This window comes from Talaromyces proteolyticus (assembly GCF_021365285.1).
Source record: "Talaromyces proteolyticus strain PMI_201 chromosome Unknown BGW36scaffold_10, whole genome shotgun sequence".
NCBI lineage: Eukaryota > Fungi > Ascomycota > Eurotiomycetes > Eurotiales > Trichocomaceae > Talaromyces > Talaromyces proteolyticus.
The window spans coordinates 1,579,482-1,607,296 of NW_025764286.1; the positions used below are offsets into that span (position 1 = coordinate 1,579,482).

Consider the following 27,815-nt stretch of genomic DNA (forward strand, 5'->3'; position numbering starts at 1 on the left):
ACTGGTAGATAATGTACAAACTTGAAACATAAGTTAATCAAAACTGGTATTGGGAGGTCATCCACTTTTGTGGTGCGATATTCAACCTTTGTCACCCTACAATCCATCCTTTACTCTATAATCCTTCATCTACCCTTCAGTTCTTCATCTGCTCTGCAATCCTTCAAGAAACATAATGTCAGCCTTAAACCCACCCATCTTTCGACTCCCACTGGAGGTAAGATATCACGCATCACCTCCTGCCTACGCTAGCTGGTGTGCTAAACCCCTATCTAGCTTACTCAACATATCGCCAGCTTCCTTCCTAATGCTGATCTATGCGCTTTTACTCTTACTTGCTGCCGATTCGCGGGTCAAGTGCTCTCCCCTCACTCCTCTATATGGGGGGAAAAGTTTCGAGACCAATACGACTTAATTGGGACTCGTAAGTCTAAGGATTTGAAGATCGAGTATCAGACAAGAGCCCTGGTGCTTTCCCAAGATATTTCACTAGGACTTGGAGGGACAGAAGAAGGGTACTTATGGCTTGAGGTTTTGCATACTCTCCTGTTAGAAACATACTTTTATACAAGAAGGAGCAATTCTTCATACCCTTCAAAGAACTTGATCAAGATTGAAGAAGTGATCCGTGACCTCGATTTTCTTCAACGCCCACTACCTCAGTATGACAAACGGACACAGTCGGAACCATATGACCTTTTCTGCGTGGTTCAGCTGGTAAGTACCTCACTGCCTCGATGTACTGTTTGACTATCTAACACTCTATGCTAGTGCCTCACCCATTTATCTCTCGGCTTGGAAACATCCGTCTTATGCTCACGAAGTGATTACAACATTGATCATGTCTACTCTTACGGTAAACAATTTCGCGTCCCAATTGTCGTTAACAGTAGTGTGGACTTGCAAACTTTGCTGCATATACGCAACTTTTGGCAACGGCATCTCACTAGCACTCGGGAAGACACATTCTTGAACTCCTACAGAACCCTCATTGAGAGACCAGATACATGGACTAGCCCTTTCAAACCCAATGATGAATTCAAGGCCTCTTGGCTGGGGTATTATTGTAAGTTTAATCAACAGTGAGGTGATCAGAGGTAGTGACCTTTCGACCTTCAACATACCCTCGCCGGCGAATATTTACATATCTACTGCCATCCTGAGTGACAAGAGGAAAGCTGACTCCTATTCTCTCAGCGTGTATTCACCCATACCCCAAAACATCCAAGGCACTCAAATCAGACCAAACATGCGAGAATTTAGGCATACATGGTCCAACATTTGCGAATGTAAGTATCCAGTCCCGGTTGAATATACATAACATACTTATATGCTCTAGTCTCTTAGGTTAAGTGTCAGTAAAAACCCGCAGAACTGGCCGGGTATGTTCAATACTATCATTCCCATGTCAGAAAGTTCGCCATCCAGAACCTTTTTTCGCGGCATACAAAGGTATCATGACATGATAGATAGTCCCACTTATCTTGTCCGCGGCTTTCTTGAACCTATCCTCGAAGCACAAGGAGACTTCCCAGGCTGGACTCGTATCTGCTTCGTCGATTATGATGCCAACAGGGAATTTCTTCCACTTTTTGATCATAAAAACACTCACGATGAGTATCTCTCGTTTCCTGACGAGCAATGGCCACCGGTTGACCTACACTCGGATTTCCTTTCGATTTATGGATTCGAAGGCGTTCTTTTGCCAGGGGGAAGAATCATATTGGGACAGTGGCTAGATATGCAAGGCGAGGGTACTGGAGAATGTGATCGTGGACCATTTATTTTCTGGGAGATGTAGGAAACCCATATCAAGACTCTTGTTCCTAGGGATGGGGTTCATACAAAGCAAGAAATACATGTACTTAGGAGTTTTTTCCCCATCTTGAAGCAAATATTTCGCATTTCATATATTGGTTAGGAGTTTTAGAAAGCCAAATAAAAACTTTGTTCATATTGAACATGTCTAACACCATTTATCTTACGTTCAAAGAGATGAGGGGTGAAACCACATAAAATACCAAGGTTAAAAATTTCTGAAGAGTATTAGCGTTGACAAATATCAATAACATTTAAATATTCAGACTCCAAGTTCTATTTCAGTTTGAAACTCAGTGATACCCAAAAAGCAGTTTCGCAATAGCTCTGATAAATCATCTTGTCCTCGAATGATGTCTTTTCAGGCTTTCTTCGACACCCCATCCCTCACTCAAGAGATCTTTGACTTCCTCCAGGTCCATACCACTCATCTCTGGGTAAATATACCATACAGTGACCAAACCAGCAGTGCAGACCAGTGCATAGACGATGAAAGTCCACTCGGGGGAGAGTTTTTCCATCATAGAAAGGAATGTAAGGCCGACAATGAAATTAGAGCCCCAATTCGTTGCTGTCGCCAGAGCCGATCCGAAAGAGCGAACGGACAGAGGGAACAATTCTGACTGTTGCCAGGGGACATTTCCCAGGCCTACTGCATATGCAGCTGTGTACAGGGTTATAAAAAGCAGAACGAAAAGCGGAGCAGAAGAAGCACCAGAGTCTCGCCCAGAGAATGAAAGAAAGTGTGTTGAATCTAGTCGAGAAAAGGCAAAAGAGCACCCTATTAACGCGAGGATCATGAATGGAATCGAGAATAGAAGAATACGGCGCCGGCCTATATAGTCAATCAACGAGAAAGCAAGTAATGTGAAGAGAAAATTGGTTCCAGCAACCGTCAACGAAGTCAGGGTTGGTGAGGAAAATGACAGAGACTGGAAAATAGTGGCCGAAAAATACATCAGGCTATTGAAACCGCAGAGTTGTTGGAGACCTTGAAGCATCATGGCAATAATCAAGGCCCGTCGGTTACCACCGATCCTGCAGAGTTCGACCAAGGTTCGTACAGCTCTTTCATAGCTGCTAGTTTTATTGCTGTCAAGCTCAGTTACTTCTTCAGAAATATCGTCTTCAATTGCCCTGAGTACTTGAGTTGCCTGGAGATCATTCCGCGGGTCTGAGCCAAAAATCCTGCAAAGGACTGTCTTTGCTTCAGCACTGCGACCAGCTTGAACTAGCCATCTTGGTGATTCTGGAAGGAATATCAATATAGCGAGCTGCATCAGAGCCGGGATTGCACCTAATCCAACAATCCAACGCCACCCACCATCCATTGATGAGAATAGCCAGCCAATGATGTATGCAACGACTTGACCTCCAGTTATGAAGAGACTCAAAATCGTCACTAGCCTACCACGCAACTGCGATGGAGCTAGTTCTGATATATATCTTGTCATAGAATCAGCACACGGAAATGATCTCCAACAACAGACGGACTGCCTTACAGAGGTGATACCATGCTTGCAGCTCCCACAGCTAACCCAACAATACTTCGCCCTACAACCATACCCCCCACGGTAGTTGTCAGACCTTGGACAAGAGCCCCAATTGTAAATAAAACATCAGCCACAAGAATAATGTTCTTTCGTCCAACCTTATCTGCAAAAATCCCTGCCAATGGACTAGCAAGCAGAGCAAAAAAACTAGTACAGGAGGTAATAATGCTCTTTTGCATAGTAGTCAAGATCTCTCCAGATAGATCCGCTTTTATGGAGACAAGGGTTGCGGAAATAACACCAGTACTAATATATAGTTAGTACGAACGAAACAAATTATTATGTTTCACATTGCTGGTTCATACTCATAGCCAAAAAGGAGGCCACTGATACCAGCAGAGAAGGTCAGAGCCCAGACGAAAACGCCCCCTGCGGTGTTGACAGCTGCTCCATGGCGTTCACTGGTAGAATCTTCAGTATTATCGGGACTATGAGCTAAAAGAGGCTGGTCGACAGTGTCTTGTTCTTCCATATTTCTCTATTCAAAGACCTCTCTAGAGCTAAATCACAAGAACTGCGGGTCTCATGGATCCATTTCCTAAGTGCACATGTGAAAATTGAGGTCAAATGCAGGCAAAGTACTTAATTATCACTGGCGTCGTGTAAGCCAAGTGAATTTGATAATATGTTATCTCATGGTATGATGTGTTGTGTTGAATGTGTTCTATCCTGGGGTATCATGACGGCTGCTGAAAGGCGGGTCTCGTGGCCAGCGCCCCATAGGCTATCTTTGATTGGCCAAAGCTCGTCTTTCTAGATTATAGAGGCTTCTGCCAATCAACATATTAAGCAGGTTTTTGAGCGCTTTCTAGTTTTCTTTTAAATTTGTCCTGCGCATTATTAACGTCCGTGAGGATATTTGGGATCCGTTACGCTATGTGATATTACTTTTGTTTTGTAATTCGGGTATGACAAGGAAGAAAAGAGATGTAAAAAGTAATGTAGGAAAAGTGCTGTTGAGAAATGAACAAACACAAAAATCTCAGCCAATTTCTATTACTATCACAATCATCATTCCTCAATGTCCTTGACCTTTTCCCACTGTCCCTTGAGGTTCTCCTTCCAAAGTGTAACTTTGTTATCACCACCACTGACAGCCAGGATGTTACCGCTTAGGCTCCAGCTGACACGCCACAAGACAGTGTCAAATTCAAGGACAGTACTTGTCCACTTGCCAGGAGCCGAGGCATCGGAAGTCCAAATGCGAACAGTCTTGTCTTGAGAAGCTGAGGCGATATAGGATTTGGAGAGAATGCTTGGGGACCAAGCAACATCTCGTACCCAATCTGAGTGTCCTTCCAAAGTCTGCACAGGATTGTATGTCTTGGATTCATGGCTATTGTGAGAAGAAGCAAGTTGTTAGTCCCTGTTAAATTTTCTGAGGCATAATACTACCAACGTACCTGTAGTCCCAAATCTTGACCAGATTATCACTACCACCGGTAACAAACCTCCTTTGTTGGCCCGGTCCTGGATTCGCACTTATTAAGCTACCTGGTGATGCAGCTGGTGCCCAGCTCACAGAGTTGACACCCATTCCGTGAGCATGGAACATCTGGTGAGTCCAGCTGTTGTCACGGAACTCGAGCACGCTGGCCTGGCCATCTGATGAGGCGCAAGCAAGAAGGCATCCACTTTCATGGGGAGCCCATGAAATGATATTAACTGACGCAGTATGAAGAGAGAAATCGAAGACCTTGGTCCAGGGGCTTCCACTGGCTGGTGCACTGGAGGGCTGTTCGCGCCAGATCAACACTTTACCATCGTACGAAGAAGACGCCAGGATTGTGCCGAATTTCGGATGTGCCTAGATGCCAGATATCTTAGTAAGGTTTGAAGAGGAAACACCATGGACAAAGCCAACATAACATACCCAAGCTATACACCACACTGCACCTTCGTGCCTGTAATTCGCAGTACATCAATCAGTATTTTGGTGGATGAAAGACGCCAAACGTAAGACCTCACCCTTTCAGAGTGTCGATAAGTCTATGGGAATCGCCCTCCACTTCGAATATTTTGATTGTCTTGTCAGAAGAACATGTCGCCAGCCTGCGGCCATAGTAATCGAGACTCGCATCGTGCTGGCATTTGCAGTTAGTTTTACACCATGCAAGTAGTAATGCCGAGATACTGGTGATTTCGCAAAAGAAGCGATAGACATACAATCATATCATCGTGGCCGGTATTCGAGATAGTTTGCGCCTGTGGTCCGCACGGTTAGCTAGGTTTCGGACAGATAGACGTTATGGAGAATATCAGGGCTTGCCACGGACCATATTTGACGATGGGCACGACAGAAATTGCAAATGCGTTCGCAATCAGTCTGCGGAATGGAGAGGAGGGGTCAGGCGAGGGAGAATGGCGTTGTTCACGGTCGCTGTCCGTGTCAACATGGGCCATGTCACTCTTAGTCTTCGTCTTAGTCTTAGCTATTATTGCATGCGGGCGACCTGGCCGCACTTTCCCCAACACGCATGCTTGCGCTTGGTGCCTGATCTGTGAGGCACCCAGGAAGCTCCGCTTATCTTATCGGGTCTTGCGGCCCGCCACGATGCGCCTGCCTCTTGCCGTGCCTCGGTTGAAGCCGCCGGCAAGACCATTCGAATGTTCCTTACACTCCCTGCTCTGTCATCGCCCAGCGTCGCTGTCGTCTTGCATCTAGCAACTCTCCTGCATTGGCTTTGACCGAGAACTACCGATATTTCTATCTCCTACTTGCGTTGACTTGATTTCAGGCGACGCCATTGTCAACCCCATTGTGACAAACGTCGCTACGAGAAGCTTGCAGCACCATGGCGGACGCATTATGTGGACCGTCAAACGCTCTTCAGAATTTCCAGAAACATACAGCTGTCGATAGGACACTTCAGCAGGACAGACTTGTTAATCACCAATCTTCTGCTCAACAGGTATGCATGGTGTTTGCTGGCCGAGATGTCATGAGCCGCTTTGGTATTGACAAATCCTCTAGGGTTTTCGCTCACAGAATCCTAATGCGAATATATTGGACGCCGAATTCGAATCTTTCGAGAACAACTTCGCTGGAAATGTGGTTCCTATGTTAGAACGACCGGGTTCATTCGGCCCTCCACTCCATGCTCAGACACACCCCGCCTTTGCGCCTCCCGATGTTGGGGACTGGGCGTCGGATTTTCAGAACTTGAGGGTATCTGGTCCTCCCCAAAATCTGCATCAACATCATAATAGGCCGATCCAGGCGTCAAACGGGTCGCATTCAGCAAATTGGCAGGATGAGTTTACTAGACATCAACAACAAAATAGCCAGAATCTCATGAACCGGTCAGTTCCCATGGCAAATTTTCAGGCACCCTTTATGCCTACCTACCAGATGCCAGCTGGAATGGCAGCACCCCTGTCGAGCGATCAGGGAACAGTACAGTCACACTCAAATCAGGAGTCTGCCACATATGACGAAGGTGCATTTGAGGCGGCATTCGAGCAAGCACAGGCCGATATCGACCAACAGCAGACGGCAAGTACTGAGCAACATCAACAAGCGGAATCCGACGCAAACCAGTCAAGTTCAAAGGAATTACAGCCAGAAAATACCCAGCAAATAAGAATTGGTTCCGACCTTATCGTAGACACCACAGATGCCAATGTTCAAGAGCAGAAAGAAGACCCCGATGAGTTGGCAAGAACTGCTGGGCACCTACTCGATAGCCTCAGCCATGATAACAGCAAGAAATTCAAGGAGAGCAATTTCCTCGCCCTCATGCGCCGAATTCGGGATCGTGAGGTTCATGTTGAGGGTGATGAATTCCGCGAAGTCAGTACCCTTCCGTAATTTTCGGCATCAGTTCGGAAGAATGGCGTGGACGCCGGTACAAAATTAATCGTCTGTTTGATTCATCGCCTTGCTAATCAGTGTTGCAGACATCACAACCGTTACACCCAGGAGGCAGAGGCTACCCCAGAGTATCCGAAGAAAGTAGATTCAATGCTGGTGATGGCAGTAGTCCCATTCCCAGCGCTACAAGTGAGTCGACCATTTTACCTTGGGTCATCCGTGGCTTACCTTGTCACTATCGACCTTTCTAACAAGCTCTAGATCTACAGTAATACAGTAAATTCGGCTACTAGGTTCTAACAACTAATATCTTCCGTGTGAGGTCACTTCACAGAAAAGACAATGACGAAGGGTCGCATCAGCGCTCCTGCGATCTCACTAATCCGCCCAGAGGTTGGTATTTGAATGAGTGAACCAGGCTCTACGAGATTGTCGAAATGCGAAATGGTTTCTTTGAATTGTACATACGAATTTTGCGCAATACCCTTTTGATCAGCGACTTTGGTTGCGAGACGTCGTTAGTCTTCATCATTGTACATATACATATTGATAGTCAATCACCTGACACGATTTTACCTGCTGGTTTGCTTCATACATGGGTGGCGTTTCATAAACTCTTCTGTTGATATGATAAAATAGCTCTCCAGTTGATAGCAGTACTCTAAAGAATTAAATATTTCAACCACAATATTGAAACATTGGAAACATATACATGTTTTGTTATACCCCTCGGAAAGAAAAACACCCAAACAGGACTGACTGGTGGAGGGAGCCTGAGTATCAATCCTGTTATACATGCCGTTATGATCCCAGTAAGAATATAGTAGCATTAGAAGAAGTAAAATAAAACAAACATGGAGCCTTTTTGTATGAACGCCTCACACCGTATTTCTTGATGATACAAGAACTCGACCCAGCCAGACATCCTTCAAAGTACAGAATCCCAGGTGAGGATAAGAAAGCAAGTAGGAAAATAAAGCCAAAAAAGAACAAACAGGCTACAGGAATGAGGTAAAGCCAGATAATTCGTACGTTATACAGATCAGTGAAGTTCAGATGGAAATAATGCAATCGAACTTTTCCAGTGGGTCACTTTCCTTCAGGGATGAGTGACAATGAGTAGGAATCTAGAAATGTCGATTCAGAGGAATGTCGTGTCTGTGAAGACCTCGGGACCATTCAGGAAGGAGCTTGTTTCGCTCATATAGGAGCCCACAATTATGACAAAGAGTCTGCAGATGTCGTTAGATAGAATGATTCCTGAGATTTAAAGAACACTTACTCTGGGGCCACCAGGGCCATCTCGTACAGTCCAAACTGCATGGCCAAAAATCCCACAATTGAAACATCTCCAATGAGGACGCTCACTAGAAAATAAATTAGCACTCAGGGCCATTTTTGAATAGCGGGTTTACTACAACGTACTTTTCCATAAGCGTACCACCGCCACCACCATACCCTGCCCCAAATCCTGTGTCCGGGGTACCACGGCCGCCGGGAGTACCGGAGCCGGCCAATGGACTTAGACTGCGGAAGCGTCGCTTTCGCTTGCTTCTTTCCCCTCTACCAAGTGGTGTTTCGCTGTCAATATCAAAGTAGTTCGTCCTGGAAACTTCTGGTGTAATGCCGGCTGTGGATGAGAACCTAGCTGTCTCTCTTCGAAGGCGTCGAATCTGACGTTCCCTGTCTCCTTCGCGTTTCTCAATTTCTTCCTTGGACAAGGTTTCGACCTTTGGCTCCCATTCATCGCCTAAACCTTCAGGATCATACCGCCAACCAGCTTCTGCACCATCGGCAGCTTGGTTATCGATTTCGTTCCCATAAGCCCCAAGGCCGCTGACCATCCCACCACTTTCGCAAACCTCTTTCTTCAGTTTGAGCACTGCTTCATATATTCCGTGTGAAATTGCACCCACCCATTCACCTGACAAACCAAGGTCTGCGCAGGTGATCTTGGCAAATTCTTCGGCCATGCCAGGGGGGTGAAGCAAAGACCATTCGAATTTGTCTGTGTAGAGCTTATTCTGTAGATTGATATTCAAATTTACAACACAGCGGTATGCGTCGTCGGGATTTAGTAGACTGTCATTGATAAGAGGATCCTTAGTAACGGTCACAATATTGTTTCCACCTTGGCTGTCCGGTGTCGCAACATTTGCAGGGATGGGGGTGTACGAAACATCACGGGAGAAGCCACTACTTGGCTCTACCAGTCTCGTAGCTGGGGCGAGTTGATTTTGTTGAAATAAAGGATGCAATGCTACACCAGCGTACTCTTCGAGTTGCTGCCGAATCTGGGTGGAGATGGCAACGGCTATCCTAGCCGGGTCTGGTAGATCCAAATCACGGACGAAAGAAATGGCAAACTCATCTGGAGTTGCAAGGGCTTCGTGCAAGTTCCAAAGGAACGTGTCTTTGATTCGATACCCTGGTACAGGCTCTGGCCGTCGATAACCGGGAAGAGCTGGGTTGATCGCTGGATCTGTAGCGTTTCGGGGGAAAGGAAATGGTTCAGCAGGTTGATGGGCTGGAATTTCAAGGTCGATTCTGATGGGGACGAGGGTTAAGGGTAAATGCGATTGCACCTGTAACTGGTCTGAACAACTAAATGGAGTCAGCAACTAGCATAGCAGACAATTGGAGAGACTATAGACGCCGCAATGAGTCAAGAGAAGAGTTGGTATGCTTACTCTGCTCGAAGTAACCTCCTTATCATCCAGTCTCTAAATATTCCTTGGATATCAACCGGGGCATCGATTTCTTTCCCTACTTTCTCTGACAAGGGGACTTTGTCTACACTGGAGTCCTCTCTCCGAAGACTCCGCAGGCCGGTAGGGCGGCGTGGGCCTTCGCTATCATCGAAATCCTCATCGTCGAATCCGTCTTCCGCGTAATTGATTGCCGTCGTACCACGCTTCGTAGTTCGCGACGGACCGACTTGCGAGGGGGGAATAACCGGAGTCAGTAACGCATTACTGTACTGCCTGAGTCGAGGAGCATAAGAGGTGATGTAGCCTCTAACCGGAGACATGATGGCGCTCAGGGCCATTCAAAACATGACCCTGTGCTGATAGCTGAGGTCAAAATAGCTGGAATTCCGATTGCGCAAGGCCGCTTTGTCTGAATTAGCGAAGTATTCCCGCGCAAACCTGACCCCAGCTGAGCGGTAGCTGTTGAGAAACGGAAAAGAACGTCGATAAGATTGGAAAGAGTCCGGGACTAGATTAGCAGCTGCTAGATAAAAAGGACAGCGAGAAATCCAAGGCTGATTCCACGGCGCTGGGCTTTTCACCTTCTGGCACTCTCGTGGCGCGTGTTTTCCTACAAAGGCGCATCCAGGTGGGTCCCCGGGCTAGGCGATTCAGGGTCGCCTCACGTGATTGAACTGGAATATATAGAAAATAAAACAGTATAGGGAAAGTTATTTTTGACAGAATCTACACAGAGTAATTACAGTTTATTTCGATAATGGTTGCAGCGATAATGCGCCCCCTAATGGCATCGCGTGGCTAAAGACCGCCATAACTAGTGCCGTTCTATTAGTAGCATCCATACGCAAGAAGACAATTTCGTGTCAATGATTCCAGAGACGAGGTATTATTTGCATGTTTGTTCCTCGTTAGATATGTTTACGCAATGATATTCCAAATTCGGCTTTGAAAAAATGAATGAGAAAAATGGACACGACTTTATATGCTCGCAAGACGCCTGCCTTTGCCAGGGATTCAAAGAGATGTTAAGAAGACCAAGAAACTGAGTATCAAAGAAAGAATGGGATATCGTAGAACACGGAGGCTGGCGAGAGAGGCAAAACAGGCAATGAAAATGATACTCGAGAATCGAAAGGGCACGAGCGCGTAATGACAGTAATGAGAGATGTTTATGATATGAACAGAGTGCGAAGGAAGAATCACCATCACCTCAAGCCGATAACGCTCTGTTGAGAAAAATAAGTAACTGATAGTCCAAAACCTAAAAGATTCGTACGTACCATTTCTAAAGTCCACACTCGGCGAATCCAGACTTTCAACTTACCCTCCACACCGTCCACGTTCTCCAGCTCTATACCTTCCCACCAACAACGCCTAGCGGGCTTTCTCCAGAAGAGAAGGAGCTTCTGAGCCATTCCCGCTGAAGGATTGGCATTCATATCTCCTCTGATGTCGGTACGAAGCTTCGCGAGAGCCAGACTGCAGATAACTGCTTTATTGGGCTCTGGGGCACGATGTCCCCAAGAATCGTCATGGTTGAAGCCACTGTGAGCTGTAAGCAGGATTATCCACAGCTACTTCGGCAGAAGAGACCTACCCTGCGGTTAGCATCTCAATGAGATGCTGTTCAGTACTGCCCACCTCATCACTTTTCCGAAGACCAGAGAAGATACCATCTTGCATTAACAGAACTCGCGCTGCGGCGCGCTTGACCTCAATCATCTCACGGTATTCTATACCAGGGCGTGGTGGGATAACATAGAAATCTAGATCTTCCCGCAGCACAATGATCCCTGCGCGGTCCTGTAGCATATCTCGCGTTGAGCTGTGCATCGAGTCGCTGGCATCCATTTCTGGAGAGCCAGAGGGCGAGGGCGACGCTGATGGTATTGACTGCGCCACAGTGCGAAAGAAATCTAACATGTATTGAAGGGAGTTGGGATCATACTGACACAAGCAAATAGGTTGGTTAGATTTATCTCGCAAAGTAGCAATAACGTTCTGTACTCACGTCTACTGGGTAGATATCTCCCTCATGGAAACCGCCCATGTGGCCATCCGGTAGCAGTCCATTAGGAAACAAGGACAACAGCACAAATTCTGGTAACGTCAACAGCTCATCGCGAGAAAGTGTGAATCGAGTGCCTCTGTGAAATGAAATTCCATGTCAGCTTTAAACTCACGAGCCACAAGCTCTGGTAGTGTCTTACCTGAGGTCCAGTGTTATATGTTCATCTCCATTTACATCTACCAGATAAAGAGTTAGAAACTTCCAAATAGCGTCGTCAATCTGCCTGGTACGTACCTCCTAGTGTGTTTATCGGAGGGCCACCCGTCTGCTGAACCTGGGTAATGATACTGGCAGCACCGCCTGCGGCCGCCATGACGTACGAGAAAGATGCGAGTGGGCTGAAGCCTTCAGTATAGGGAGGCGGGGGTTCTCCGTCGTCTGAAGTTTTTCCTGACGATTCACCCTTGCCGTCTCCGTTTTCGAGATCCGCCTTGGTATCGGCGACAACAGATGATTCGGGTTGTGATTCCGGGAAGTCCTCGAGAGGTGGCGGCGAAGCAAACGTTGTAATAGAAGCGCCGGCGACTGCAGTTACCGTTGCCTTCGAACAATCGACTTCCGACTCTGGCGCGAAATATATTGATGAAAAAGGCGGGGGATAAGGAGACGAGACGGGCGATGACGACGAGGACGCCTCGGAGAGTGGAGGGAGGATTGGAGGGGAGGTGTACGAATCGTCCTCCACGATGGCTAGATTTTCCAAAGAAGGCCGCGCCGTGGAAGGCGTGCCACTATTATTGCGTGAAGCCGTCAAAGCGGTTGACTCTGTTTACCGATAAAAGATCAATGGAGCTGGCTGTCGCCAATCGACTTGTTTGGATCGGACGATAAGGGGTCGTTTCGAGCTCTTACTGAAGCATGAGCACCGGACGCCTATTGATCGACGTGGAATAGCAGAAAACAACGTCAGGCTACATGCATGCGAATACGGGTACGTAGCAAAAGGCGTTCTTTTCTCCGGATTCGCGCAGGGGGGATTGATCTAGGAAGCTGAAGTTGTTCGTGGAGGAGGAGATGTGATCAGGTATGCTAGTGAGCGCTAAGGGAGCCAGTAGGAGTGGGCGACTTGGCCCGCGGCACTTGACACTGTACAGTAATTAATTATTAACATGATTATTATATACTACAATGACTGGCCTGTTAATTATTCCATTGATTATTATTTACTGTTCATACACGAGTTTTTACACATGAGTTGACCCTCAGTTTCCTAGTCGACCATTTAGAAATGCGATGAGACTGCGCTGTATACCCAGACACCTCAAATACTGTTGTTCTTCTTATGACAAGCTATTAGGATCTAGATCCAGGCAATACAAACTCGAAATACTTTGTCGAGTTCAGAAATGTTTACAGGTCGCGCTCCGCATAGCTTTGGATCATTCCTTCGAGGGTTGGTTCATATTCCTTCAGAACAACCTTGTCGCCCTGCAGCTGCGTGTTGGCCTGAACAAATACCTTTCTGGGGACCCTCTTTTGAAGCACAACATCTCGTACCTTGGTGCCAAACCACTCGTTGACCGACGTGATGTCATTGTAAAGCTTGGTACCGGCAGCAACGTCTGCGGTAGATTTATAAATGTGCAACTTCTGCAAGTATTTTTCCACGGCAGGCCGTCCATGTGTGAGGATCTTGGACCTATCGAGGTGAATTTCGAGGTCTGATAGATCCTCTTTGGTGGAGACCAGCTTCACGAAATCGTCGCCAGCACCAAGGAACGTCTGTAGGATGCTGTATCTTGCTTGCATATGAGCCTGGCCCCATTTCTGACTCTTAGGGTCCCAGGTTTCGAGAGCAAGGACGCCAGCTCGAGCCATCTGCAGATAGGCCACGTACAACACATCTCCAGCATCGTTGTTCAGGTTTTCAGTGCCATCACCGAATCCAAAAATCTTGAGAATATCGAAATCGCAGCTCAAGGCCATGGCTACGCATTCCGCACGGCACTCCTCGTAGGAAGAAGCAATAGCTCCAAAGACTGAGCCCCACGTCTGACCTGGCTTGTACCAGGTAGAAATAGGCTTATTATCAACTGGGCTGGTTGGTGGGTTTGAATTATCGAAATTAAACTCGCCCGGGTTCGTTTCCTGAAGTAATTTTCCAGTTCCGTGCCCTAGCAGCTCGTGAAGGCCAACCTGGACTTCAAATGCATCGTCTCGGAATTTTTGAAATACCTCGAGGTCCTTAGCAGCAATGAACGGTACTTTCTCGTTTGGGGCTTTGGCACTTAAGACATTTCCCAATGACACATTCTTGAAACCAAGATTCTGCCGAATATCGTCGTAATTAGGGATGTTGATACCAGCTGGAATTCCTGATCCAGCAAAGGTTAAAACTTCAAGAGAAGTAAAATCAGGGCTGAGGAAACGATCTTTCTCAAAATCCTTGCCCCAAGGTAGACGGATAATGTATTCTTTTGCACCGTTTACAAGATCGGTGAATGTCCTGGTACGGACTAAGTTGACCTATTTAAAGTTAGTAGGTATTCAATACCTATAGCATTTTACTTACCGTGCTCACAAACCCTTCCCACTCTCCTCTCACTCCATGGGGGTCTCTGTACGTCTCAACAAATCCCAGATCCGTCTCGACAGGAGGCTTTTGATCCTTGACCCATAGACGCTGGCTTTCTTTATAGGCTTCGATCGATCCAGTTCCAAAGGACTTCGCATATTGCTCTAACATTTTTTTCTGAGTTTCGTTTTCCGTGTTCAATTGTGCCTGCTTGACACTGTGGGCAATCCTTGCCATCTCATTCTGGTAATCCCCAAAGACCAAACTCAATTTCTTCCCAGTCAAAGCACCATCCAATGGCCAGGAGTCTTCATTTCCCAGATCTCTGTCGTGAGCCGGGGGTGAGGACAGAGCAGAAGCAATAAGTAGTTCAAAGTCCCCGCTTCCTGTTTTCCTCAGTCTTGTGTTTTCCACTGGAAGCCCTTTCTTCTCGAGAAAGTCTCCCACCGCTGTAATTTCATCTTTCGTAATGGCAGGCGAGTCAGGGTAATAGGTGGTCAGGTGGCCCTTATCTGTATAACCCAGATGCATCAGACCCACCTCAGTTGTTTCATAAATTCCTTGTCCGCTACTACTCGCTTTCTCAAAAAGGGTCTGCGTTTCGGGGGTGACAGATGCGAGTGTCTTGAATGCACCGGCGTCAAGTCTCGGGATGAACTTCGTATCACCAAATCCCTTGTAATTTCCACAATTTCCGAGGAACTGAGTGGCATACTCTAGAAAGTACTGCAGATCCTGAGCACTAGTTCCGGTCTTCTGTGCAAGGCTATTCCAGTCGCCGTTGACTGTCTTGTACAGGGAGATGATCAAGTCATAAATAGGTTCGGATTCAGGAGAAACTTGGCGCAAGGCAACTCGAGTACCTTCAAATGCAGCCCTAGCAAACAATTCCATCGCGTTAGTTACGCCTGACATTATAATATAGCTTCTTTGTGTAGCTGCTGTAACAAGACAATGCAAATGAACTTACCTGCTCATAAAGTGAGCATAGCGTTTAACCTTTTCATCCTTCAAAGCCTCGAAGTGAGGTTTTATTTCCAGTCTCACGACCGTGGGTGGAGAGTCTGCGAGGTAATGCTGTTTGACCTTGGGATCCATGATGGCAGTTGATGCTGTTTGGGTAAGTGTAGCTGCGCCGGACTGAGTGGTATGGCCCCGAATTTGTAACAGCCGAGGAAGGACAGAGAATTGCTGTTGCAGCGGAAGGGTTGAAAGACGTCGCAATGCTGTCGTCAATTGACTCCGGAGAGGGGTCATCGGTTGGCTTTGGAGGGGTATGGTGTTTGCTGCTTATGCATTTCCCTGCGCCGATTACAACAACGGACGCGGGAGCTTATTTGCGCTTAGCTTCGGTCTTGCTTGGAGACTACACAATAGATCTTTTTAATTGGCTATGTATTTGATTAACTGCTTAGTAGATTCGGTAGAATATGATATATTCATATACAGTGTAGTTACAATGAAAGTGCCTATTATAACAGGCTCGCGTATTTATCCAGACCCTGACTTTGCTGCCCAGCTGGTTGGGTTTGTGCAGAACTTGGCGGTGGTGCTGGTGCAGCTGAAGCCCATGGGTTTGACTGGGCTGGTTGTTGCGATTGCTGAGGTTGGCCTATAGAAGGAGGGGGGGCAATTGAAAAGGATGAGTAGTTGGGTACTGCTGGTTGGGCAGTCTGTCCGTAAGAAGAAGACGCCTGGTTGCTCAAACCAGTAGAAGACGGAGATGGGCCTCCCCAGCTCGAAAGTGAAGAACGGTTTGCTGGCTGTGACTGGTTCCAACTTGAGGTTGACGGTTGCAAGGTAGGGAACTCGGAGCTCCTAGAAGATACCTGCCGGTTTGGTTCAAGAGAAGCAAAAGCACTAATACTGGAATCGGGGGTTATAGATCTAGAAGTCGGTCCTGCTGATGAGAAAGCGCTCGATATACCAATGGCACTTGCTCTGTTGGTTGGCTGCAATGAATTGGATGTCCATGAAAATGTCGGTGAGGTTACTGGGTTTGTCGACTTTGTAGTTACAGGCTCGGTGTTCCAGTTATCCCAATCATTATTTCCGTTTGTGTTGGTGCCGTTGCTCCCACCGCGACCTAGAACAAGTCTTTCGAAATCATTTGACGTCTCATTTACACCAGAAACTTGGCTACTTCCAAGGGTGCCCGACATAGATTGGCGAGGGGTTGCAGATTCACCTCTAGACGAAAGCTCTTGAAGTTTCCGCATATGCTCTCGTTCGACCTTTGTTGAAAGAGATTTTATCAATGCCATGAATTGTTCGAATTGCTGTAGGTTTAGCAGGGGTCCTAGACTAAATGCCCACAGTATGGGAAGCACTTCCATAGCAATAAATTCGGTGTCGACAATTCCTCCAACCTGGCGAAAAACGTTCAAAGCTGCCATCATGACTCCTGGTTCCTTGGTCTTGATGGCTTTCAAAAGCGGAATTAACTTTTCTTGTACAGTATATTTGTCGAGTATAGAAGTGGGTGTTGTCCTGCTCGTCTGTTTGCTCTCAATTACACCTGACAAGTCGTTCTCCTGTTCTACGGCTTTCCCGGCTGAGCCTCCACAGAGTACAACAAATGCTTCTAGGCCACGGATTTTGATAGCAAGACTGTTGGTCTTACTGAATGTTGAAGCAATAGGGGGGAAAATATCATTCTTGACGGTGCTAAAGTCGAGAACTGGAAGCATGACAGGGAGGCATTTCATAGCTGCATCGTTCAAAGAATGCGTGGAAGACTCCATACCCAGTTGGACAATGGGAAGAATATCTAGTAGGCCAACGTTAGCTAACCTTTCCAATAATACACTTAGCAGAATCCAAACCTTCTTTGAATTCTTTTCCTGAGCAATTATCCGCTATAATATTCATATTTTCAAGAACGACCATAAGGCCAGCATCCCTATTGCTGTCCCTTTCTTGCGACGCACTTTTGTTGCCACTTCCGAGAAATATCTCTTTAAGTTTTGGAATAATCATTTCAGGGCAAACACGGCGGCCATTTGGGAGTTTTTTCAAGACATGGAAAACATTCTGCAAGATGGGCGACAGCAGATCACGATCCTTAGTTTCCTCTAAAAGAGCTCCGAGCACTTTCTTCTCAAGAACAGATGCAGGGAATTCAGGAATAACGCGCTGCATGCCACGCATAAATTGTGATTTCTCATTCTGAGTTTTGGCGGGTAAGGATTCCAAAAATCGAATGGTAGACACTAGAATATTATCAAAGTATGGGGATTGCTGGAATTCACGTGCGTTTAATCGCTGAGCAGGTCGCCTGGTAATGAGTCGGGGGAGAACGTGAGAAAGAAGGTCCTTCGGGATAGGCCGTGAGCAAAGAAAGCTATTACTTTGAGAAGGGGTGGTTGAAGGAGCGCTAAGGAGCTTTTTATATGTGGCAATGTTAGAATGTGTCTGAAGAGGAGACACAGGTGGAGAGTTGTAAATAGCGACAATGATCAGCCCCAAAGAAAATAGATCGGCGGCTGTTGTCACATTTGAATCCATGATAAAATCGGGTGATGTATAGTCCAAGTTTAACTGGACAGAAGCAGGAATCCGGGCATCCTGGTAGAGGACCTCTGAAAGCGCAAGTGGTGAAAGAGAAGATTGTGCTGTTGAGCCGTCGGGCGGTCCAGCAAATGACAATCCCGCGATTTTCCAGTCTGATTTGGCGTTGATATAAATAGCTTCGGGATTGAGATTACCATGAACCAAGCTCGCAGACTCGTGTAAAAACTCAAGCCCCTTTGCGATTTGAAGGAGTCCTTTCTGGATCTCGAGCTCGTCAATTTCCACTTCTCGTCGTCTTCTCGTTCCATCTGCAGACTCCACCATGAAGCGACTAGATCTTGAGCCCCCTTCTTGTGCGTCTTTTTCTCGCAGCAGACCCGCGAGAGAGGCAGTTATAGGCTCAGTAGCGAACATCAAGCCTCCACTACGAGATTCCTCGACAGGCTCGATCACTTGAAGAATAGAAGGGTGGCGCAGACGTGTGAGGCTGCTCACCTCTCTTTTGAGTCTTTCTACCACTTCATCGTGGACCTTTTTGAGTGACGAGGAACTAGATCGGCTGCCAAAGCCGCCCGACTTGGGGTCCAATAGTTTTCGGTCAAATATGAATATAGAGGCAGAACTGTCAGTTGACTTTTTCTTGCCATCATGGACCTTCCACGGACCAGTGACAAAAACTGGCTCGGGAGAAATCTGATAATGAGAAGTTATGTTGGAACTGAATGACTTTAAAGCGGACGAAAACATGGCGGCGAATTATATTCACTTCAATTTGGGGGAGGACAAGAGTCAAAAGATAAGCAGCACTTCTAATCCTGATGGTGGCGGACCACACACATGTCGATTAATTTCACACGTAGATGGTGACAGCCCTTTTACTTGATTTGACTGTCATTCAATGTGGATCCTTCATGGACAGGGTATTCATGTGTCAAAAACAATACCAGCCAGGCGAATATGTGGTGATTAAAACAGGGCCAATGGCCGATGTATTAACTGCTTAGGCCTCCTTTGTCTCCTAATGATTAGGCGGGAGATAAACAATAATGCGCAGCGCCAAGCTGCGAAATGGGGATTGAGTATCACGTGCTTGGTCCACTCTTGCGTAGCGAATATGTATATCACATAAATGAGAACAACCTTCCAGTGAGGCCTGCTGGCCCAATGGCAAGGCGTCCGCCTACGGTGTGTTAAGCGGAAGATTGCAGGTTCGATCCCTGCGTAGGTCAATTTTTTTCTAATTTAATCGAATTTTGATTTTTTTTTTAAAAACCTGCCTGCTCAATCTCCGAATTAAAAGGCCATAAAGAGAGGTACCGACTTGAGGAATTCTTGCAACGTTATTATTGTATGTTGGCATTGCGGCGAGCGGTATCACATCCTCGTAGCGGGTTCGCCCACCAAGCTTGCGCCAGCGGACTTGAATATTGAGGATGGAGAATCCTCGCTTCTCTCTCTCATATAGTAAGGTTATCAGAGCCGTCACAATATAGACTGGCGGCAAATATAACTTACTATACGCTCACAGAGAGCCAAGGAGCGGAAATGAACACATTTAGTTAAAAATGATACAGTTATATAACTAATGGGGCCTATACAATGTTAATATTAATTTTCTGATTTTTCTTAATATCTAAATAATTGGAAAATTAACTATCGGCCTGCTGGCCCAATGGCAAGGCGTCCGCCTACGGTGTGTCAAGCGGAAGATTGCAGGTTCGATCCCTGCGTAGGTCAACTTAATTTTTTGCACGTCTAAACCGCATTGCTTTCTCATGTAGCTGGGAGGGGATTGTTACTACTCAGCATTTATATTTAAGGATTATATTATTGCCGGCTCTATCATATTGCCCTTTTTGATCATGTCACCAGATTATCAAATAAATCTAAACAGCCTTGATTTATCAGAATTGAAGGTTTTTCTTCAGTTCAGTCGTATCGCTTTGATTATAAGGCTAACGGCAATACTGGGCGGTAACTTGCTGATAATGCCATTGTTGTTAAGTGATACCGCATTTTCTCCAAGTCAAGGACACACTGAGGCATGTTGATCCTTTCGGTCTCTTCAAAAACCTTCCCAATCCGCCGTTTTTCTATTTCAGACAAAGTAAGTTTTACTGTTTACCAAGGCCTCCTCTCTTTTCAATACACAAGTCAAATAAGAAACAGAATGCCTCGGCGAAATTTCGACCTGGAAAATCTTCTCAAAGACCCTAAGCGTTTGCAGTAGCTTATTAAAGATATCGTCAAGTTTTCTGTCGACCCCTCTATCACAGAAATCCGAAACCTGTCTTGCATAAGGAACAACGAATCACAAGTGCAAACTCTCGAGCACCCTTCAAGTCTCTACCCTTAATAAAAGAGACTAAAAACGCGTGTTTATCGATAGACTCTCCAAAATCATAACTATATGGCTTTGAGACATTGGCTGATACCTAGGGTATTCATCTTATGGGGTCTCTCGAGCTTCCAAATCCACGAACTGAAAGATTTGAAGTTGCCTTTACACAAAATATTTCAGATCTGTTGCCTCATCTCCAGAAACTCGATAGTCGAAATCTTCAAGGTCTTGTTACAATTCATCAGAGTAATTCCACCTTCCAGGCTAACTTACATTGTAGAATTATCTAATAGGATTGATATATGCCTACAATTTCGGGAAGTTCAAACAGGACGAAATACATGCCTGGAGGAATTCAGGAGTACAGATTGAATGTCAAAGTCATTAAATCCCGCCTTCGGGGTCATCTTGACAGCCCCATCACTCATCATTTGCATCAGCCATCGTTTACAACAAATGCCCCAGGAGACAAACATTCCACAGCAGATACAAGCAATGGCTGTATAGCGATGGTTATGGGCAATAGGTTTCAAGAACGAAACACTCTTCTTTTTGATCATTTACATCGACAATCAGCTAGATCAAATGGCCCCAAACCATTCCCAGAACCTATTAAAATAATTCACGAAGAGTTGACACACCTCATGATGGCATCTTCTGCTGCTAAATTTGAAACAGTCTACGGTCTCCACGTACAGAAGCGGATCTTGCAACTATTGAAGTGTAGCCTTCTACCTCTTTGGGGGCGTTGCAAAGGCGTATTCCTTGCCTTAGACCATGAGGGCAAGTTTCATAATGAAGAAAATCGCTTTCGTTCAGGAGCGTGATACTTTTCGCAACACACCTCCAACATCTTTTCTATGGACCGAAGGGAAGTAGAATATCAATTCAGCAGGAGTTAGTATTTGAGGTTGCTAATCATCTCGAGGCGCTGGAGGTTGCGTTTGACTGCGAATATTACCAAAGGCAACATTGGAGGTCCCATGTACCATCTGTTTACGACCTAGGACGAATGAGACCCGAGAAACTCAAGAGAACGACTGGCGATTTGGTAGAGCTGCTATCTTTGTGAGATACTGAAGATAATCATATGTCCTCCGCCGGAACGGAGAAATATACTGCTTCAGTTTATGCAGATGCAACAAAATAACCTTGATTTGAGTAATACCAGTGTACAGGATGAACTAGTGTTCAATCGAGTTGATAAAAGCACCATGGAAACTGCTTGTCCCTTGCGGCTTCCATGTGCTTACTGATCATGAACCACGATTCTCTTGCGATAGACCTGGCGCATACATTATCAGGCATTGGTGGAGCTTGTTCACAGCCCATCTATCAAGGAAAAAATCAGTCTATGAAGCCTATCTCCAAACATATGCAATCGCTAGTGAATAATAAATTTTCTCTACGCGCTACTCATTCAAAACAAGAGATGGCCTGTACCATAGGGTCTTGCGGCTTCCTGGTGATACCCTCCTCGCCCAGCAGTAGTCCATCTCTGGTGCTCTCGTTGCAAAGAGAAGTCAAATATGGGATCTACTAAAATTCACGTCGACGGGAACGCCCGGTGTACACTTGGGATGTCACGCCCATTATACGTTACTGCAACTACTCGCTGCAAGAACTGAGCTAGAGGGGGACGACTAGTTCCAGTCGATGAACACATTCCTTTTATCAACCCAAGATCATTGACTAAGTTTGTTCGCTGCTTTCAACACTACGATAATGTGATTTTGGCCGCTTTGTTGGACGATTGGCCATCGTGTTCATAGGATTCCCATACCATCGAGGAAACTGGAGACACTATTACTGATAATGAAGCTGAGACGGAAAGACCATCAAGTATGGGGCTACATTTTGACTAATTATGAAAGAGATATACTATGTGCAGGCGTATTGATGAGTGCTCCCTCCATAACAGCTCTTTGTGAAAGTTTAGGTTTGGTCTTGTAGACAATGTAACCAGCCAGGAATAAGCAATAGCGCATGGTTTTTGTATCAAAAAATTGCATTGTAGTTATTGAATAAACCCTCTGGCTTGCCATGTCACCTATAATATTGACTATCTCCCATTTCAGTTCCAAAAACGGTAGATATTGAAGTCTGATGCCTACCGATAATAAAACAAAGAGCCGACCTCAGCTTACATACCTGTAAATAAGCAATATAGTTAGTGAGCAGGACTTACTGAAACTGTGAAGAGAGCATTGTTATAAGTTGATTTGATATCAGTTTGATATACGAAATCAAATTATTACAAGCTTGTGCTATAAGAAATCAACGACCAGTTTTTATTTCTGATAGGTAATAAGCAAAAGTCAGATGGCCTCATATTCGCAACGACTTCGCCCCCGTCTCCTTCGATTAAAGATTGTTTATTGTCTATAAGAATTTATAAGTTTGCGATCGATAATAGCTTGGTAAGCTGCACTGGATGCAAATGTGAAGTTAAGCTGCGGAACCGATGGTTAAGGGTAGGCCCAAGACGTAAAAAACAATGAGTCAAACACCTGTGTCATAACTGCGATTGGAATTTTAGTAAATCAGCCAAGCTTGTATCGTTTTTTATCTGGTGGTCTGACTTGGCAATACTCATTTTCCTAGATATAATCTTCTACTACTGAGAGTCTACAGCGAATTGAAAGAGATGTCAATGTCTTCCGCATCTAGCTAGTACAAGAAAAAGTCAATCCCGCTCCAGTTCCGGCTCCCTGGCAAATCAACGTGATGACATGTAGACTTTCCAGGCAAAAACATTGGACAATTACCATAAAATAAGGACAAAAAAATTGACCTACGCAGGGATCGAACCTGCAATCTTCCGCTTGACACACCGTAGGCGGACGCCTTGCCATTGGGCCAGCAGGCCTGTAATGATTCGGTTCTCGGTTGTGCTATATGAAAAACGTGTGGACTAGTCTGACGATATGTTAACAGCCAGTCCAGCCACTTAACAATAATAATACAGAGACCTGCTTTATATAGCTCTTACATATCCTATTAACAACAGTATTATTACTTGGTGTCTGCTTACAACTATACTCTCGACTTGAGTTATATTTTTCGGTATTGATACATCGTTGAAATTCCAATTAATCTAAAAGGCACCGGTGCTGTAAATGCAGGATCTTTTTCTTAATTTGGACCTTTCACATCTGACCAAACTTCTAATTGCTGACCAAAGCTCCTAGATCTTTCTTATACACAGTCTCAGTTACTCTTTTCAGCATAATAGTGCTAGTTGTAAAATGTATCGTAGAGTTACCCCCTCGGTCTCGGATTTTCTTCGCTGCACTGTTACTTGCCCTGAGTTGAAGACCTGGCTTGCGACGATTGAGATGAAGCCGTACTATTCCGTTTGTTGAAATAAACTCACTCTCTCTCCATTTCAGTGTCCGCGGAAAATGTATCCATATCTTTGCTAGTCAATGTCGCGATTATTGGGGTTTCTGTTTGGTAAGCTTTCTCGACACTTTTGATATTTCTAACAGAGGGGTCATTATGGCCAGCACTTGCGCTGAATTCGCAATCATCCAAGTCGCCCTCCCTCGCAGTTAAAGTCATCGAGCAAGGACTAGCTATCTAAACAATCGGGAAAACCTTCATGCTCCCGAACTTGGAAGTTCCGAGACGGTCCTAAAGAAGACTCGTGTCAAGGCCACCTCAATTTAGGTTGACTAAGGAAGGAAAGCAATTTTAAAATATAGAAGGAGAAAATTTGGGATATTAGCCCACAAACCCGCTTGCACTGGCGTGATCTGTTGTCTCATCAGAATAACGGGGGCGTCCAAGCTTCCCAAAAGGGGCGGTTTCCTAAGCTTTCCTCGTGTATCATGATGTGCCATGAACAGACCACTGCCTCGGTGGCTAATCTAAATCAGGTATCCAAACAATCCAAGGTAGATCACAATATAAATGCATGAGAGCAGTAGGCTTGCCACTTAAATTAATGTTCTGAAAACCCCTCGATATTCTTCGTCTAAAATATATATCGGTTGATTCTCTGTGTGCCAATCGTTTGTAGGTAGAACACACCCTAGCGTACCTCTAATCTTTACTAGTAAGAGTCCGAAGAAACGAAGAAATAATATATTATATGGGGACGGCTTCTAAATCTATTGCGCTTCTCTAGTGAACGTGCTGCCTTGTAGTCTATGGTAGTGCGGCAATGAGGCACCGTGTTTTAGTGTTGGTCTGTCGTGTATACCTTTCGAATGTCTGATTTTTGATGAATTACCCAACCAAGGCAGCTATACAGTTACATCCTCAACACCTCGATTTAAGTATCGAGTAAAAGCTTAACAATAATCCGTCGATGAACGGGCTAACAGTAAACATGCGGAAGTTCTGAATCCATAATATATTTCACCAATGAAACCATTTCCCCCTTTTTGTTCACCTTGGGTGTGAAAGCAAGGCAAAAAACGAATCAGATCTGGTACTATTCCACTACTGAAGATAGAGTGTGACGATACTAGCAACCCTTACTACATGAGTGGGTGGTACTGAGAATTCACCACCCCCAATATTCCGGCCTTTTGGTGCAGCAGCTTACAGAGCGAATTCCGGCCTACGCAGTCATGACACATAGAGGAAGTGAAAATTAAAATACCTAGAACTTTCTTTATTGGTCTATATCAAGTTTCATCAAAAACCAATAGAATGAAACTCAGTAAGCAGATATTGAAATAGTTCAGAAGTTAGTTCATATACGATATAGAATGTACCTCTCATATCAAGCGGGGCGATGGCGCAGTTGGGAGCGCGTAGCACTGAAGATGCTAAGGTCGCTGGTTCGATCCCGGCTCACCCCATTTTTTAAATTTTTTGTTATTTTTAATATTTAAACCGATTTTCCCTCTAATCTTACTACAAGGACATATATCCCTTCCTTATGTAGCTAAAAACCTATGTCAAGTCTCATCTTTTCATTTTAGACTTGCATTGATATCTCGGCGAGAACCAGTTGGTTGCCATATATCCCGTATTTTTATATATTTTATATTTATCAACCACTATTTCAGATTTTATTGATGCGTTTCATGATACGTCTCCAGCGCAGCCCCTTCGCCCACCAAACAACTCACCGAGATGCCCATCTTGAACCCGCGTATAAGACGGCATCTCGTTAGAATTTTTATTTTTATTCTATTTCTTTTTGTTCTCGATGCATCCTTCCTCCACTATCGATCCTCCCCATCCAAGGATCCGGCACTAAGGAGCCAGAGTGCCCAAGCGTACACAGCCACAAAACAGACACCTCAGTCCCAGGTGACTCACGGGACTAAAGAGCGTATATTCATTGCTAGCACCCACTGGAATAACGAGATCGTGCTTCGGTCTCACTGGAATGCAGCCGTCATTCAACTGGCCGCCTCTTTGGGACCAGAGAATGTCTACGTGTCAATTGTGGAGAGCGGGAGTTACGACAACACCAAAGGTGCTCTGTTGGAACTAGATTACTATCTTGGACAATTGAAGATTAATCGAACCATCAGTCTAAGTGAGGCAACACATCAAGATGCAATCATGCGCGAGCCAGAGGAAGGAGAGAAAGGGTGGATTGAGACGCCGAGAGGACGCAAAGAGTTGAGAAGGATACCATTTTTATCTCGGGAAAGAAACGAGAGTTTGAAACCACTTGCCCTGTTAGAGAGGGAGATTGGCTTAAGATTCGATAAAATATTATTTTTGAATGATATTGTCTTCACGGCGAGTTTGACTTGTTTTCTATAAGTCGTGTGGTCCCCTAGCTAATTGGAGAACATAGAATGACGATTTCTTCACTCTTCTCGACACAAATCAGGGCTCGTATGCAGCAGCGTGTGCACTAGATTTTTCTAAGCCGCCTGCATTTTACGATACTTTTGCCCTTCGAGATAGCGAAGGTCACGAGGCTATGATGCAGACATGGCCGTATTTTCGAGCGGACGAGTCTCGTCATGCACTAGAGCGCGGGGACATAGTCCCTGTAAAAAGCTGTTGGAACAGCATGGGTATGTATTGCTCTTCGAACCCTAGCAAATCAGCACTACTAACCGTGTACATCCACAGTAATAATGGATGCAACTCCATTCTACGACACGGTATCCCCGCTTCGCTTCCGGGGAATTTCCGACAGTCTAGCTATGCAGCACCTTGAAGGGTCTGAATGCTGCCTCATCCATGCCGATAATCCATTGTCAGGCAAAAAGGGAGTGTGGCTGAACCCTAATGTCCGGGTTGCCTACAACGGCAAAGCCTATGATACTGTCCACCCAGCAAATGAAAGGGAATGGATAACGAGCTGGCAAAAACTAATTGGAAGATGGGAAAGCCGAATACGGCGATGGGTGACGTCCGATGTGGTGAAGTTCCGAACAGTTTTCCATCGTTTACGGAACTGGCAAAAAGAAAAGCCCGGTGAGAAGAGGGTCGAGGCAGGAGATTTCTGCCTGATCGATGAGATGCACATTATAGTTTCCATTGGATGGGCACATGTATAACTAGATATATTCATCTGAGCGTTGCTGCATAAACATACAATAGCGCCTAAGTTCACATCTCTGCGCAGCTTCACATAGGCAACCGAACAGCCGATTTATACTACCCTCAGTCAGTACCAATATCCACACGATATAACATTTAATGCACCAACTTACGGGGATGATCTGCGTATTCTCCAAATCCCAAACGCCGCTTTGCGTGTACACATCCTTGCTCAAGATGCCACGCACTTCTTCCAGCGAGCCGGCCTGAATAATCACCATGCTGCCCTTGAATTGCGGCGTGGAGCCTTCGGTGGGGTGTGCTTCGGTGAACATTGCTCCTGTATTGCAAGGCTGAGTTAATACCATCCTTTATTGGCCTTATTTTGTATTACATGTGTACTGCAAAGGGAAGAGAGACAAACCACCAGCCACGATAGTTTTGGATTCAAGAAGAGGGCCCAGGTTTGCTAAATGCGTTCTATCATGCACAGCATTGCCCGTATTAGCGTACATTCATGTTCAGCATGTTGTAAAACAATATGAGTAGCTATCACTCACGGCCGAACCTCGATTCTCTTCGCATTCATCCCGGGCTTGTCCGGGACAATGCACAGCCATTCCAATTTCGCGGACATTTTAGTAGCGGCCGTACGGAACTGATAAGGACGAAATTCCGGGTGAACTCGAGGCGTACTTTGGAATAGAGCTGGGAATGTGGGAGGGATGGGCCTGAGTGCTCGAAGGGTAGCCAGGGTGTCGGATTGAGAGGAAATCAGAAGAAAGCAAGATAAGAAGGCTAGAATATGACGATGGATGGGGATTCCCGTAAGACGAGTGTGGGGTTTATATATGCTGATGATATTTGACAATACTGCGTGGGTGTTGTTGGTGCGGGGAATTTTAGGAGCAAAAATAGTGTTTTCAATGGGGAGAATTGGAGAAGATCTCACGCCGTTGTTATCCTCGGTTTATATGTTGTCTAGATGCTAGATCTTATGACAGCCAATGA

The 27,815-nt window shown here is 45.6% G+C and overlaps 10 protein-coding genes and 4 non-coding genes across 14 annotated transcripts; 7 read left to right on the plus strand and 7 right to left on the minus strand.

The window, feature by feature from the left end:
• Positions 1-175: 175 nt before the first annotated feature.
• On the plus strand, positions 176-1,935 carry BGW36DRAFT_464317 (uncharacterized protein; the record flags this gene model as incomplete). Its single annotated transcript, XM_046222243.1, has 5 exons — positions 176-217; positions 277-717; positions 772-1,066; positions 1,198-1,289; positions 1,340-1,935. 5 exons carry the CDS (start codon positions 176-178, stop codon positions 1,799-1,801), a joined length of 1,332 nt encoding a protein of 443 aa, XP_046069002.1. The 3' UTR covers positions 1,802-1,935.
• Positions 1,936-2,153: 218 nt separating this feature from the next.
• Positions 2,154-3,843, minus strand: BGW36DRAFT_301730 (general substrate transporter; the record flags this gene model as incomplete). Its single annotated transcript, XM_046211717.1, has 3 exons — positions 2,154-3,264; positions 3,321-3,617; positions 3,677-3,843. 3 exons carry the CDS (start codon positions 3,841-3,843, stop codon positions 2,154-2,156), a joined length of 1,575 nt encoding a protein of 524 aa, XP_046069003.1.
• Positions 3,844-4,160: 317 nt separating this feature from the next.
• Positions 4,161-5,782, minus strand: BGW36DRAFT_385935 (putative nuclear pore complex subunit). Its single transcript, XM_046216971.1, has 6 exons — positions 5,648-5,782; positions 5,538-5,576; positions 5,340-5,455; positions 5,245-5,275; positions 4,775-5,178; positions 4,161-4,707 (listed from the first exon to the last, which is right to left on the minus strand). Exons 1-6 carry the CDS (start codon positions 5,648-5,650, stop codon positions 4,383-4,385), a joined length of 918 nt encoding a protein of 305 aa, XP_046069004.1. The 5' UTR covers positions 5,651-5,782; the 3' UTR covers positions 4,161-4,382.
• A 169-nt stretch (positions 5,783-5,951) lies between these two features.
• Positions 5,952-7,794, plus strand: BGW36DRAFT_385938 (uncharacterized protein). The gene is made up of 4 exons (XM_046216972.1): positions 5,952-6,283; positions 6,346-7,164; positions 7,272-7,374; positions 7,447-7,794. Exons 1-4 carry the CDS (start codon positions 6,167-6,169, stop codon positions 7,455-7,457), a joined length of 1,050 nt encoding a protein of 349 aa, XP_046069005.1. The 5' UTR covers positions 5,952-6,166; the 3' UTR covers positions 7,458-7,794.
• Positions 7,795-8,312: 518 nt separating this feature from the next.
• On the minus strand, positions 8,313-10,216 carry BGW36DRAFT_302400 (putative RSC complex subunit Sfh1; the record flags this gene model as incomplete). Its single annotated transcript, XM_046211778.1, has 4 exons — positions 8,313-8,417; positions 8,468-8,552; positions 8,611-9,789; positions 9,876-10,216. The coding sequence occupies 4 exons, from the start codon at positions 10,214-10,216 to the stop codon at positions 8,313-8,315; spliced, it is 1,710 nt and encodes a 569-aa protein (XP_046069006.1).
• A 415-nt stretch (positions 10,217-10,631) lies between these two features.
• On the minus strand, positions 10,632-15,757 carry BGW36DRAFT_325867 (putative dipeptidyl peptidase). Its single transcript, XM_046212725.1, has 10 exons — positions 15,453-15,757; positions 14,480-15,359; positions 13,322-14,433; positions 12,839-12,917; positions 12,202-12,730; positions 12,107-12,143; positions 11,908-12,043; positions 11,494-11,843; positions 11,177-11,441; positions 10,632-11,122 (listed from the first exon to the last, which is right to left on the minus strand). Exons 1-10 carry the CDS (start codon positions 15,737-15,739, stop codon positions 11,102-11,104), a joined length of 3,696 nt encoding a protein of 1,231 aa, XP_046069007.1. The 5' UTR covers positions 15,740-15,757; the 3' UTR covers positions 10,632-11,101.
• Positions 15,758-15,846: 89 nt separating this feature from the next.
• BGW36DRAFT_347456 (kinase-like domain-containing protein) lies at positions 15,847-19,012 on the minus strand. Its single transcript, XM_046213235.1, has 2 exons — positions 17,308-19,012; positions 15,847-17,252 (listed from the first exon to the last, which is right to left on the minus strand). The coding sequence occupies exons 1-2, from the start codon at positions 18,740-18,742 to the stop codon at positions 15,955-15,957; spliced, it is 2,733 nt and encodes a 910-aa protein (XP_046069008.1). The 5' UTR covers positions 18,743-19,012; the 3' UTR covers positions 15,847-15,954.
• A 133-nt stretch (positions 19,013-19,145) lies between these two features.
• On the plus strand, positions 19,146-19,224 carry BGW36DRAFT_t56. Its single transcript has one exon. It is a non-coding gene; the product is annotated as a tRNA-Arg (tRNA).
• A 429-nt stretch (positions 19,225-19,653) lies between these two features.
• On the plus strand, positions 19,654-19,732 carry BGW36DRAFT_t57. The gene has a single exon. It is a non-coding gene; the product is annotated as a tRNA-Arg (tRNA).
• Positions 19,733-20,315: 583 nt separating this feature from the next.
• On the plus strand, positions 20,316-21,371 carry BGW36DRAFT_34911 (uncharacterized protein). Its single transcript, XM_046213281.1, has 2 exons — positions 20,316-20,561; positions 20,617-21,371. The coding sequence occupies exon 2, from the start codon at positions 20,639-20,641 to the stop codon at positions 21,161-21,163; it is 525 nt and encodes a 174-aa protein (XP_046069009.1). The 5' UTR covers positions 20,316-20,561; positions 20,617-20,638; the 3' UTR covers positions 21,164-21,371.
• Positions 21,372-23,126: 1,755 nt separating this feature from the next.
• Positions 23,127-23,205, minus strand: BGW36DRAFT_t59. Its single transcript has one exon. It is a non-coding gene; the product is annotated as a tRNA-Arg (tRNA).
• A 1,872-nt stretch (positions 23,206-25,077) lies between these two features.
• On the plus strand, positions 25,078-25,150 carry BGW36DRAFT_t58. The gene has a single exon. It is a non-coding gene; the product is annotated as a tRNA-Phe (tRNA).
• A 277-nt stretch (positions 25,151-25,427) lies between these two features.
• Positions 25,428-26,821, plus strand: BGW36DRAFT_399862 (cryptococcal mannosyltransferase 1-domain-containing protein; the record flags this gene model as incomplete). Its single annotated transcript, XM_046218570.1, has 4 exons — positions 25,428-25,607; positions 25,629-26,039; positions 26,107-26,332; positions 26,391-26,821. The coding sequence occupies 4 exons, from the start codon at positions 25,428-25,430 to the stop codon at positions 26,819-26,821; spliced, it is 1,248 nt and encodes a 415-aa protein (XP_046069010.1).
• A 35-nt stretch (positions 26,822-26,856) lies between these two features.
• Positions 26,857-27,645, minus strand: BGW36DRAFT_35059 (uncharacterized protein). The gene is made up of 4 exons (XM_046213325.1): positions 27,365-27,645; positions 27,232-27,284; positions 26,978-27,144; positions 26,857-26,921 (listed from the first exon to the last, which is right to left on the minus strand). The coding sequence occupies exons 1-4, from the start codon at positions 27,439-27,441 to the stop codon at positions 26,892-26,894; spliced, it is 327 nt and encodes a 108-aa protein (XP_046069011.1). The 5' UTR covers positions 27,442-27,645; the 3' UTR covers positions 26,857-26,891.
• Between the last annotated feature and the right edge of the window lie 170 nt (positions 27,646-27,815).